Below are 13,442 nucleotides of genomic sequence, written 5' to 3' on the forward strand. Positions count from 1 at the left end.
GTGTAGGAGTTTTTTGTTTTTTTTTTCCTCAAACTTATTTCCAAGCTCTAGGATCAAGTGAGAGTGGGAGGTGCTGCTGGGTTGAATAGTTTCCTTTATTTTTGGACGTTCCAGGATCTCTAATACACCAATATGCAACTTGAATCTCTAAGAGATGGATACGGTGCCCAGATTTCTCAACCTTATCTGTCCACAGTTTCTAAAGATGTATCAGCATCTCCTGCAATGCCTTCTGGAATCAGTCTAGAAAATGCTGGTCTGGGTTTATTGCAAGGTTGGCATTCAACTCCGAATCTCGATCATTCCAGGGGCTCAAGTCACACTAAGTTCATTTGTGGATATGCAAACTCTTCTCCACTAAACTGCAATCTTCCTAAAGGAAGGTTCTTGGTAGCACTCATTTTTAAAAAAATCTTTTTCTACCCAGAATGTAGGCATTCAGTAGCAGGTGCTGAATGAATGAACTACATCTAAAGCTAGTTTCTCTGGATGCAATTACTACAGACAGAAATCATCCAATACGATATTCCTTCAGAGCATAAACAGTTCTTGGTTCTTGAGCCAAGAGACAAGGAGGGTTCTGGGAAATGGAGGGACTCGCCTAGGGCTGCAGAAAGCTGGATGTCGGGGGCAGAGCAAAGGGTCAGCCTGCATCCCACACACTTCTGGTCAGCCCATGAGAGCTATATGTTTAGCAGTTCTTTGGCAAGTGGTCAAATGTAGGCTCCTTTTGAATCCTTGCCATGGAATCACCATGGCATCCGGCTTCTCCTTCTCCACTTTCCTCCAGCCTCAGAGGTGAGTCAGTCCTTGAATGTCCCCATTTTATTGTTCTGTGGATAAGGATTCCTAGAGAAATTCTTCCTCCCTCCCTGGAGAGCCAGGTCTCCATCTGTCGGTCTCTGGCCTACTTTGGAGACTGAAAGGAATGGGATACATTTTATTTTTAAATAGTTTCTTAAAGCACATCCTCTGGTTAATGCAATGTCCTTCAATTCGGGGAGGATGCATCTCGTCCTTGAGTAACCTTTGGGATCGTACGCGAACACCCCTCTCTGTAAGGCAGCCATCTCCTTTCTACTGGCCTGCCTTCCCTTACCCCATCATCTTTGGTCACCTGCTACCTGTAGCTTTCCTTCCCCTTCTCTTCTTTGCTGGTGTTTGTTTTGAAGATTTTCACCATCAGCGTAGGGACTGAAAGTGGGCTGAGTTTTAATGAACCTGTCATAATCTTACTAAAAAAAAAAAAAGTCCTGCAAACAGCTGAATGCCGGGTGAATGACAGCTTCCGGCACCTAGATGATGGGTGGACAGAGCGGTCGGGGATGAACCCATCTCTGTGCGAGGCTGTGGGACGTGCCCTTTAATTCCATCTGAATGCTTATGGTGAGGGCCCTGAGCCGGGGGCCGCCTGGTCATCTGCAGCTGCCGGGGTCTAGCAGTTCTGTGACGATGGAATTAAGTTGTGCACAGCTCCCGTACGAAGGGAGGGGAGCGGGTGGGAGATGGTGAGCAGATCTTCTCTAATCTTTTAGGCCCTGTGGGCTTTGTGCTAGCAGACTGGGAAGGAAAACCAAGAAGAGGACGGAGGAAGCTGGCTGGCTATTTCCAGGAGAATGTCTACCGTGCAAGACAGTTCTAGGAATTAATGAAGATAATGCATAGGAAAGGGTCTGCTCCGATGCCTGGTGGATGCAGCTGAACTTGATCAATGGGGCCGAATCTAAATTACTTGAAAACAGTTGCTCAGCCAGGCTGTGGTCAGGAAGAGAAATAAACATGTTACAACTACCTTCCTAATGTACTTTGGTCTATCAGGCTCTTGGAGCTCCACTACCAGAGGGGAGCCTCACAAAGGGCTGGGGGTGGGGGGGGGTGGGCTTATCATTCTCCATTCACAGAGAGAAACCCAAGGCTCAGAGAGCTGGAGTAGCTGTCCAAAAGGAACAAAGCCAAAACGTGATAAAGTTACCTCTTGAAGGCAGATTTTTCAACTTAAACATCTTATGCTTCCTCCCCACCCCCCGGGGATTTTTAAAGTAAAACACAGTCAGGAAGCTGACATATGAAGTAAAATCAGCACTTTTTCTAAAATAATATGAAAAGGCAACCTTTTCCAGATAGGGGAGAAAGAGGAGAAAAAGTGCTAAGTGGCTGCATTATATTTAAGGAAAAGCAAAAAAGGTTACTTTTGTTTTTTCTGACCTGAGGGCTTTGAAGACCTTAGCAAACCTCAAAGAACCACCATTTTTAAAGCAGAGAATGGATTCCATTCCCTGAGAGGATAGGTGGCAGAAAAAACCCAAGAGGACAGAGACTGAGATGTACCGTGCCCTTGTTTTGTGCCAGTAAAAGCTGGCTTGTTGACCTAGTTACCTTGGCCATGCCCCCATCCCAGGGACTATTATCCTATTGTACAAGGGAGAGAACTAAGGTTCACTCAAGGAGGTGAACCATCTTGGCCAGATCTACGTGGACATTTAGTGGCCGAACTGTGATTCGGTGTGGATCTGCCACCTTTTGCCCACACCAAGCTGAAGGCTCAGCATGGGGCTTTGCTGGAGATACCCCAGGAGGCCTGCTCCGTGCAGGGATTTAGGGCAAGTGGGCTCCCTCCCCGCAGAGTCCTCAATTTCCATGAGAATCTAAGAGCTGCATGACTCATGCACTGATGTGTGCTACAATTCTGAGTCTTAAAATAACAAATCCCCATCACGAAAGCCAATGCATTCTGATGTCGCATAAATCCTTTTATAATGATCACTTGGTGTCACTGGCTTATTTAAATGGACACATCATTTCTTTCAGGGCTTTCCTCATCTGCTCTGCACTTTAAGTACAAGCAAGCAGGGAAGTAACTCACTGCCTTTGGCATCGCGAGTAGAAGCTGGAGGTGGTCTGGATCCTTGTCTATCTCCTGACCTCACGCTGAGTCAAATGGGAGAGGCAGGAGGGGACGTGTCATTTTTGTCATAATAAATCCCCCATGTACCCCATTTTTCTTCTCCCTGCAAACCCAGATTGATGACCAGTGCGTTTTGGTTTTCACAGATAACCATGACCCTCGAGGACTGTGTCCTCGAGACACTGCAGTATATCTCTATGTGACGTTGTCTTATCATTCTGGGAGGAAGACAGAGACTCAACACACACCACGGTTTACCTGAGACTTCCCTTCTCCCACCCAACAAACATGGGGGTCGCCAACTTTACAAAAGCCTGGAGGGAATGTGTTGGGAATCCAGGGAATCTTTGACAAAAGATCAACATGGCATGATAATTCGCTGACCAAAGGAAAGTACGGGGGGCAGCGGCGGGGGGGGAGACACATCTGATTGGCCCCACAGTGGGTTCCCTAAAGGTCCAGCCTCAAAGGCACTGAGAAAGCCCCTGGGAAGGTTTGCTGGGAGGGGAAACAGAGTGCCACCTTTCAGAGGAGACCCTTCTGCTCCAGAAACATCCTGGAGGCTTTCTTAGGGGGCCAAATCTTAGGCCCCTCTCCGGATGCTTCAGACAGAGCCTGGGATTCTATGACAGTTTCTTGATCCTGAAGCCACTTTAGTTCAAGCTAGGAAGGTTAGTTGTTAACAAGCCATCCTCCTTACTGATCGGACTAGAGCCTCAATCTCTCTCAGCGTGAGTTTCCGGTGTACAAAGCAGAGATAAGAATAGCACCTGCCTGGTGGGTTAGTGTGAGGATCAAATAAGATTAACATCTAGAAAGTACCCAGTGCATACTCGGCTGAGATGCTGAGACACTGCCTTAGCCATTATCAAAACACTTCTAAACCAGCTAACGGAGAGCCGCTGCTCAGAGCGGCCTGGCTCCTCTGGGGGGCTCCTCAGACTTCCTCACCATCCAGCAACTCGGGGGTTAGTGCCCAGTACAGCTGGGGGCCCTGGGGGTAGCCTCCAGGAGGTGTGGGAAAGGCTGCTGGTTAAAATTCTTCCATTGCAACCCTTCCGGGCTGTGATGCCTGGAAGGTGTCACAGGAAAAAATTACACAGAGTGAGGCATGCCTGGATGTTCTGGCAAACGTCAGCTAAGGAATGCCCCCATCTCAAAGGGTGGCCTTCACAGCGCTCCCTGACTGGCATCTCTATGGCTCCTCAGGACATTGACTCTGAACCTTCCTTTCCTTGTCCTCCTCCAGCTTTGACCCCACTATGACCCCATCTCTGAACTCTCACCTCTGGAAGCTTGACTGTCTTCTGTTTTCCTTTGGCCTCTGGGGCCCCTGTATTTGTACCTGACCTCTCTGGAGTCTGACCCTCAGCTCTCGGAGTTGACTTTTTGGCTCTTCCCCCTATAGCCTGGCCTTAGTCTCCAAGACCGTCTGGGTGGCACCGTCCCCAGACACCCACCCCACCCTAGTGCAGCTGGTCTCAGATGCCAGGTCCTGGTCCTTCTGGGCCTGACCAAACCTACTGCTCCCTGAGTTCCAAGTTCTAGTCCCGACAGAGGTCACACGTCTGCGTCCTTTGAGAACAGGGTGCCAAAGCAATGGCAAAGAGGATGAAGGGGAAAGGGCAGAAGGATCCAGAAGCACGGCGACAAACAGACATTGGCAGGCCTGAGCTTAAGGGGAGGGAGGCCGCTCTAGTTCCTTATCGATACACTCTGTGAGTTCACGGGCCGTATGTGGCCCACCTGGCACAGGGTCTAGGACACCCTGGCTACTCCAGACACAGTTGTTGAGTACAGAATGAATGAATGAATGAATGATACCATTAACAGACATGCTTTCGCCACTGAGATAATTAGCAGAAATTATGTCACTTCTGACCAGAAACTTTCAGAATCAATAGGATATCTGCTACTTTACTCCCTGTACAAGAAGTATGAATCCAGACGAATCCTGAATGCCTATGGTGAGCACAGATCCAGCAGGCCTCACACGGACATGGAATGTGAGGAAAATAAACTTCTGTCGTGCTGAGAAGCTGGAACGCTGGGGTTCTTTGTCACTACAGAATGATCTCTGTATCAGTAGAGCCAAGGAACCTACAGGTCATGGTCCTAAAAAAGCCCAATGGGATCTAGGTCTGGAGGTTAGTCAGAAGAGGGGCTTTTTGGTGATACCACCAGAGACAGCCAAGGTCTGATAGGTACTGCGCCTGCAGTTGCGGCTCTAAGAAAGAACCAGAAGGTCAACTGCGTAGGTACCGTCCACTACAGAATTCAGGCAGCCAGGTGGCCTCCTCCTGTGCTTTGCCTGCCTCCTCCCTCAGAGAAGGAGCTCTGAGCCCTCACGTCACCTTCCGAAATGCCCGCCACGCGCCACCCTCACGATTTACCTGTGTTGTAGCCCCTTCCGAGGGCAGGCCAAGGGCGGTGATTTTTCCACAGGTTTCCCAGGTACCAGTCACTCTGGTTCTCGACCAAGCCCAGGACCTGCTGACCTGTAAAGTACAGAGAAAGCAAAGGTCTTAGAAGAAGCCAGGCCACGTGCAACAGTGAGAACCGAACAGGAGATACAGTCATGGTGGATCATCACAACAGTGCCTTTCATTAGTAAGCGCCAGGCCCTGATCGACGTGCTTCACTTGTATTAACGTATTTACCTCTCACTTCGCCAGCCCCACCATTTGGAGGCCGCCCACAGTAGCTAATTAACTTGTCCAAGGTCACCCAGTTACTCTGTGATCAAGCCAGAATCCCAAATCAACCAGCCAACCATCGGTCCAACCATCCCTTAACTCATGCACCACCTCTGTGCTTACTGGCCACCTCAAGGGTTCCAGCTGCAATATTCCCCACGGTATGCTAGTTCGCTGGCTTTCTGGGCATCCGCTGAGATCATCTGCTGCCATCAGAGGGAAGACGTGCCCTTGGTGTGGGAGATGGAAGTGCACAGACAAGAGCCCCCTTTGGGCTGCAGACCCCCCAGTGTTTTTCCTCTCACATCCACTTTATCTTAAGTCGACAAGCCATGGTGTCCCGTCAACGTGGGAGTGTTTTCTAGAGGAGCAACTGCTTCTCTGGCCCAGCGCTCGGCTCTGATGTTGGCCCCGTGTCTGGTGCACCAGGGCCAACAGCAGAGGTGAGCCAGGCCTCTTAGTAACTCAGCATCTTAGATGAGTCGGTCACTCCTCTCCAGTTCTTAGAGCATCCCATTCCTGGGACTCCAGGCCTTCTACGGGGAGCAAGCAGGGCATCAGATCCCTCTACCCTCTACGAGACAACCCTATCACGCCACTTGCAGCAGATATTCCCTTGGACCTACTATCAACTATTTTATAGACCAGGAAACTGAGGTTCACCAGGACCGTGATATGCACAACTATGGTGGAGCCGACACATAATTCAGCATTTGTCTGATGCCCAGATTCCTTCCACTGTCTCGGTGCAGTCTTGCTTACCTTTACAACAAGTGTTGGAGGCAGGAATTAAAAACCCACGTTATAGGCAAAGAAACCGAGGCGTGGACAGTTTAACTTGCTAAGGGTCCCACGACTCATAATCACTGTCTTCCACAGCTAACCGATGCCTTCTGGGGCTAAAATCTTTATTTTATCGGCCAATCTAAGAAATACAGACCTTTCTGACCAAATGAAAGCCCAGCAACATGTTAAGAAAAACACAGCGGTTCTCCCGGTACACCACGCTGCGTGATATAGAACCTCCCTGGTGTGATGACAGCCCCCTGAAATGATGGTGTGTTGGTTCGGTGTAATTTATTTGATCATTTTATCGAGCTCCTATCTAAATCATCACCCCAGCACAAATACATAAATTAGAGGCATGGGAAAAATACTACCACCCACTTTGTCATTATATATGATCACATCCAAAACTTGGTAGAATCCTTCAGAAAAACCCATCACCAATTCAGGAAGGGCAAGAGCTGATCAATTCCACCCGCAACAAGCTTGGGATGCTCATATAAAACTGAAAGCTGAGATCTGAAAGGCAGGTTGTCCTCCACTGAGAAAGCTGTGTGCTGCGTCTGGATGCTGGGACCTCATTCGAGAGCTCACGTGATGACCTCGCATGGAGGCTGGGGGGGTGGGGTGGGGCCGAGGGGCTGCAGAGTCCTTGGGGGAGCTGGTTCACAGTTACCAATGACCCCAGGTTCGGTATAATGAAGGGCGTCACATGCTCAGAAATGACAAAAGGGGAATGCTCTTTCACTGAATTTAGGGTGGCCACCTGAGTTTCAGGTAAGGTCATCTTTAGGTACCTTTAAATCTAAATTCTGTGCTCTGTCATTCCATGCGTTGTGTTTGGCCCCGATCTACTTCCTCAGAAGCTTTCTCTACATAGCCACACTTCATTCCTGCCACATGAAAATGTACAGTTTTGTTGCTTGCGTTCTCCCGTCTGGCTCCTGCTCATACGGCTCTTGCTTGATGGGAAATTCTCTTACCCTCGGCCAACCCCTGCCTGGAATCCCTTCCAACGCATCTCCAGCCTGAAGCCAGCTATGAACACCCCTGAGCGTGAACCCTTCCCCTGGCTCACCCATGAGATGGGAGACAGCTCTACCTAGCATTTCTAGCACTTTTTGACTTAAGCCCTGTCAAGGACAGATGGGTGACATGCAGGCACATCCACACCTCATGTGTAAATATCCACTCCTCCATCAGTCCAAGGGCAAGGACTGAGTAGTGTCCAACACGCTAACGGGCGCTGATAAATGTCTGCTAAGTAAAACTCTCCTGACTGGGAGCCCCGTAATGTTAGTGTATTAGTATCCCCACATTTTCAAACCTGCAGAGCATTCTGCCTTCCCCTCATTCACCAAGACCCACACATTCTCCCAGAATTCTTATTTAGAAGTGTTGAGGCATGAGAGAATTAATAGAGCATATGAACCCCACATTCCCAGATACTGAACCAATTTCGGGGTAAAAAAAAGGTGAGAGCAAAATGTCACCTTATTGTTGCAAGTTAAAGGACTTAGTGTAGATATTCATCAGGCCAAAACCCTGACCACTGTTCAATAAAGTTCTAGAAGGACCTAACTGTTGTGCTAGATGGTGCCCAAAGAAACACTCATGGGTGGGCTTGCTCTCTTTCCAAAGCTTCCAGGAGAGCCTGGATGATGCTAGTTAAAAATAGCTCTCACATTGCACTCGATACATTCCAGCCCCTGACGCACCCAATGGGTCAGGGTCTTCACAAGCCCACTTGCAAAACCCAGCTACCATTTTAATCATCAACAGAGCAGCTAATGGATCTGTCTAAAAAAAACAAAACAAAGGCTTAGGAGCTGTTTATTATTTTGCATTTTCTCAACCAATGGATATTAAAATTACCACTATCCTGTTGCTAATGAAGGATTTTTTTTTTTCTTTTTTAAACTTTAAAGAGGGCTGGCGTGTGTAGAAGAGTTGTTTGCAACCATCGTGAGCAATGCAGCCCAGGTGCAAATTGAGAGCAGGGGAATTTGGAGAACATGACTTGAGGTTCACCGTGCATCTCACTCCTCCTCTGGAGACCGAGACCTTGAGTTCAAGCCTTCAGCAGAGCAGTGGGCCTACCGGCGTGTCTGGGCACTGTCACCCCACCTCTGCAGTTTCCCGTAAGGGTGAGGAAGATGCCAGACTTGCCAGACAGAGCTGAGTGGGAGGAGGTGTCGATCTTGGTGAACGAGGGGAGAGCAAAATGCTCTTTCCGAAGCTTCCAGGTGAGTCTGGATGATGCTAGTTAAAAACAGCTATCACTTATATAGCACTCGATACCTTCCAGCCCCTGGCGCGCCAAACAGAATTCCAGCCATTGGGTGTAGTCATCTGCATCACAAAAGAACCAGATAATTGGAAAGCATGTTGAACTTGGAGAATTATTGATCCAGGTCTGGAAGCTCTGTCCCTGCTTTAGTTGGGGGTGAGCCTCGCTTGTGGGGTCCCTAGCACAAAATAAGCTCTTATGGCATCTAAATCTTGCCCATAGACCAGCACAATTCAGTGCAGCCTCCAACATTATGCTTCTTGAGGACAGAGAAGTGGTGAAGAAAAGGAATGCCAGAGCCAGACTGCCCAGGTTCAAATCCTGGCTCCTCCATTCATGAGCTGTGTGACCTCAAACGGTTACCTAACCTCTCGGTGCTGTTACTTCCTTCACTTATAAAGGGAAGTTAATTCATAGGATATACCTTAGAATTTTATTTTCTCTTGAGGCACAAGTTGATTTTGTGTTTTTTGCTTCTCCAAATGTTACCACTAACAATGCCTGGAAAACCAGCAAAATGTTCAGTAGGTATTTGCTCTTATTCTTACACCCAGGATTCCCTGGTCCCTCTCTGTCCCACCTGGTGGCTTCAGCCATCTCCCCTGCTCCTTCCTTAGCTGACCCGGGCCTTATTCTGCCTAGACATTGCTTTAGTTTTGTATCGGCTGAGGGTTTGCTGTATCAGAGACCACACAACAGACTAAGGAATCAAAGACAAATTAAACACGGTCGTTACCCTAGAGGCAGCTAGAAGAGGAGGCAGATAAACAATTATGAAGCAGCGTGGTACTCGCGGCAGCAGAAACACTGATAAGCGGGAGGAACGGAGGGCAGGGGATCATTGATTCTGTGGGGGATGGTGGGGGATGCGGGCTGGGCGCCTCCCCGGGGTCGCCGGCTGCACGACAGGCTCCACCTGCCCGGTCCACACAGCCCTCCACACTCCCAGGCTTCCCCACATCACCCTTATCGGCAGAGGCCCCGCCGCTCCCTGGTGACAGTCATCCTTTCCAGCTCTGCCAATCCCAGCTCATCAGCCAGGCGGCATCTGGTCCCCAGCGGTCAACGTCTAAAGCTTTAGCCTGGACGATGCGAGCCCAAGAGGCCTGCCATCCCATTAAGAGGTCAAGTCTCAGGGGACTCCTCTTTGCGGGGGGGGGGGGAGCGGGGGAGGACACAGGCTGCTGGTGTGAGGCCTCCCTCAGCACCCCGCACCGTCGCATCTTCTTAGGAGTTATAATAAAACACCGGGACTAACAGAAAAGGCTTTGTCATTGTTTTCTGTGCGGCCCTGTGGTTATGATTAAGTGTGCTGTTCCCCATCTTCCTTACTCCAGGCACAAGTTAACTTATGAAAATGAAGCTGTCTTCTTTGCTTATTCATACATCACCACTAACAGCCAGACAAGAGCGAACAAGCTTGCTATTCTGCTGGGGCCCTGGTGTCATTGTCACCAGCCAGCAGACGGATGGCTCCAGGCTGGGAACATCCCCTCGCTCCCTCCTTCCGCAGCTTCGGGGCTCCAGGCAGGGCTCAGTCCAGGAGGTGAGGCCCCAGGAGCAGGGGGTGGTGATGCTTCCATGGGGCACGAGGGGCACCGACAGGGCAGGCTGGGAGGGAAGCAGCATGGTAAATCAGAAAGGCAAAGGGATTGCAACCCAGGCTGAAGAGAGTTCTAGCCCTAGCTCCGTAGGGCTTGGCCAAGGTCTGACTTTTTCTGAGCCTCACTTTTCTTTTTTTACTGTAAAATGGCAAGAATAGCATCTACCTCCCGCCTCCAAGAACGGATGTGCAGATCACACGAGACATAGGTCAGGCACCTAGGTCCTGATAGGTGCTCACCTAAGGCGTTGCCCTTCCCCCCTGCAGTGACGGTCACTGTGCGTGGTGTCTGAGACGTCCTAGCGAGTGCTGACACTAGCTGCATAGACTGGCCTCTGTGAATCTGGCCCCACCGCCCCCACTCCGTCCTGCTGGCCGTCGCCCCAACACCACCGGGCCTTTTTTTCTTTTCTCTTTTTCCAATATTTATTTTTTTCTGGGCCCTTCTGAAGCCACCAGCTTCTGTGACACTAGAAGACCTCCCCTTTGAGGCTGGTGCTCCCCAGCTCGCGTCCTCAGCCCCCCTTCCGTCGTCTTCTACAGTTTCTCCCTGGATGACAGGACCTACTCCAGTGGCCTCAAATACCACCGACAGGAAGTCAATCCCCCAATCTCCATCCCAGCTCAGACGACTCTCCAGAGCTTCCACTCTTAAATCCTTGCTCTTCACATCTTTGCCATAACTGAATTCCAAAGATGTTATCCGCTATTTCTCACCCATCCCCTCCCCTGTTCTACCACCACCTCAATCCATCTCCTTCCTAGATTACTTGGCAGATCACACTTGATCACCTTTCCCTCAGGGGAGCCTTGCCATTCCACTCTGCCTACACAGAAATATTTTCAAAGTGCAAACTTGATCATTTTGCTTCCTTGATTAAAAAGCTTAATGCTCCCAGGCCCCAGCAGAGTGTGGATGGATGGATGAAAAGTAAGTACTATCTATCATCAACCATCCCGGCCATCTGGAACTAGTAAACTATCTGAAGGGGACCGAAGGGGATGCTTACAGGTTAACCTCTCCAGGTAAACACCAGGGACAGGTAGTTCTAACTGATCACAGATGCTCCCAGGGCGGTCTCCTTATCCCCACCCCCAAGAAAGCTCCTGGATGCACACAGAGAGTCCACCAATCACTGCTGCATATCAAACCAGCTCTGCTCATGCCGGCAGGGGAATATTAAAATGTTATAACCAGGGGCTGTCCAGAGTATCAGCAGAGAAAGCAACAACGACTTCCCAACCTCATATTTATTCTAAGAAGCTATTTTAAAATAAGAAAGCCTTTAATAGTACCATTCAGGGCATGTCTGGGTGCAGGATGACTAATAATAAGGAAAACATATAGGATCACATTACCGTTTACTAAACGTCTTTTAAAAACTGCTGCGCACCTGCCCCAGATGCCCCCAGCCAGTGGGTGCGGAATAAAGCAATCCCTTAGAAGATGCCACACGAAAGGGTATTTAAGCAACCTGAATGGGCTGAAAAGGACTCTTTCTGAACCTGCATGTTTCACAGATCCTACATCCTCCATTTAGCTCTGCCTAAATGCACTCGCAGATCACAGAAATTCATAGGCACAGCGAAGGTCTGAATACACACTCTGGGACCACCTGCTCTTACAGGTGCAGGACAGAGAAGGGGAGCGAGGGGTTTTAGGGACACACCACCCAATGCTGGGGCTCTACCGCTGACTTCATGCTGGCTGTGTTCCCTACGCAGAAGCTTCTCCAACTTGGCCGCCTCTTCTTTCCTGGAACGTGAATATAATTCTCACCTGGTTTAAATTCTAGCTCTCCTGCACTGGAATGGTAATCCTGGGTAAATTCTTAGTTCCCCAGTTTCCTCCTCTGGAAAATGGTAAAGGTTATCTATTTCATGGGGCTCCACTGAGACCCTCGAGCAGGTTTCTGTGTCTCAGGTTCATACTGCATGGCCTTGAGTTGGAACTCATGTGCTCTGGTTAAAAAGGTCCTTTTGTCAACCATTTGGCTGCCTTGGGGGTGCTTGATGAAGCTCGATCCATTGTTCGGGCAACCTCGATTTCATTTAGAGATAAAGACCCCATCCTTGCTGACCTCGATAGCTGAGGGATAATCCCTTCTAAGAGGAATTAGAATCTGTGTCATTCCAGAAGGTAGAATTAGGCTGAACGAGTGAAGACTGGAGGAAGATAGATTTTGCTTCTTAGAAGCAAGACCGTAAGAGTTCCGTTAGAGTTCACCAAGATGGAAACGAGCTGCCTTTCTAGGGAGCAGCTTCTGAACACTGGCATGGTTCTGGAAGAGGCTGTGTGACTCCGCCCTCATCCAGCAGGTATTCACCGAGACCCTACTCTGCAGGGGGCACTGTGCCAACTGCTGGAGACACAGCACTGCAGAAAACAGACCCAGTCCCAGCCTTCTGGATTTTACGATCTCTACAAAGAGCTTCTCAAACGGTATAGCTATCATCTGCCAGGCCCTACCCCTACCCTCCTGAAGCAGATTCTCCTGGGGGAGGCCTGGGGATTTCTCTGCAAAGATACCCCCATTAATTCTCATGCACGGCAGGTTTGGGGACCTTTGGAGTGGGAGGGTCACCCAGCAGGCATGCTGTGGGAGGGGGATTTCTGCATTAGATTGGATGGCCTCAAAGCTCCCTTCCAACACGACTGTGAGAAGTCTTTCTTGTAAGCGCCAATGAGCTTTCTCAGCATCCCCCTCCTGCTGTACTGTCCCCGTGCGTTCTTCCTCTACTAGCTCTGTAGGTGTGTGCACACAGCTGCCCCGTGGTGGGAGCCTGTTGTCCTGGGCAGCCCCCTTTCCGTGAGCACTTTGCCCAGGCACCGGGATATGCGCTCTCCATGCACTGTCTCTGAGTACCTTACAACAACCCCATGAGGTGGGCACTGTGCTTATGTGTATCGTCTGGAAGGGAAACTGAGGTTTAAAGAAGTTACATCACTTGTCAAGGACCCGTGGCTGGGATCACAGAGCCTGGGCTGTGTTCACGTCTCTCTGTTGCAAAAGCTTTTGTCTCCACACCTACACTCAGCGTTAGGAACAATCTGCAAGGCATCTCCCTCCCCAAGTACCACCACTGTGGGCAAGGCTCCAAAGGACAGGAGAGAATGGGGAGAAGGTCCAGATAACGATTCCATCTGCCAAGATGCAAGAA

At 49.7% G+C, this 13,442-nt stretch overlaps 1 protein-coding gene across 4 annotated transcripts in view; it reads right to left on the reverse strand.

Moving 5' to 3' along the window:
* LARGE1 (LARGE xylosyl- and glucuronyltransferase 1) overlaps positions 1-13,442 on the reverse strand; it is a 522,085-nt gene that overhangs the window by 107,581 nt on the left and 401,062 nt on the right. For all 4 annotated transcript variants that reach the window (XM_036093490.2, XM_036093487.2, XM_036093489.2 and 1 more), the window contains exon 7: positions 5,299-5,403. In XM_036093490.2, coding sequence (XP_035949383.1) covers positions 5,299-5,403 — 105 coding nt within the window. The remainder of the gene's footprint in view (positions 1-5,298; positions 5,404-13,442) is intronic.

This window comes from Halichoerus grypus, chromosome 6, assembly GCF_964656455.1.
Source record: "Halichoerus grypus chromosome 6, mHalGry1.hap1.1, whole genome shotgun sequence".
In the NCBI taxonomy this organism is placed as follows: domain Eukaryota; kingdom Metazoa; phylum Chordata; class Mammalia; order Carnivora; family Phocidae; genus Halichoerus; species Halichoerus grypus.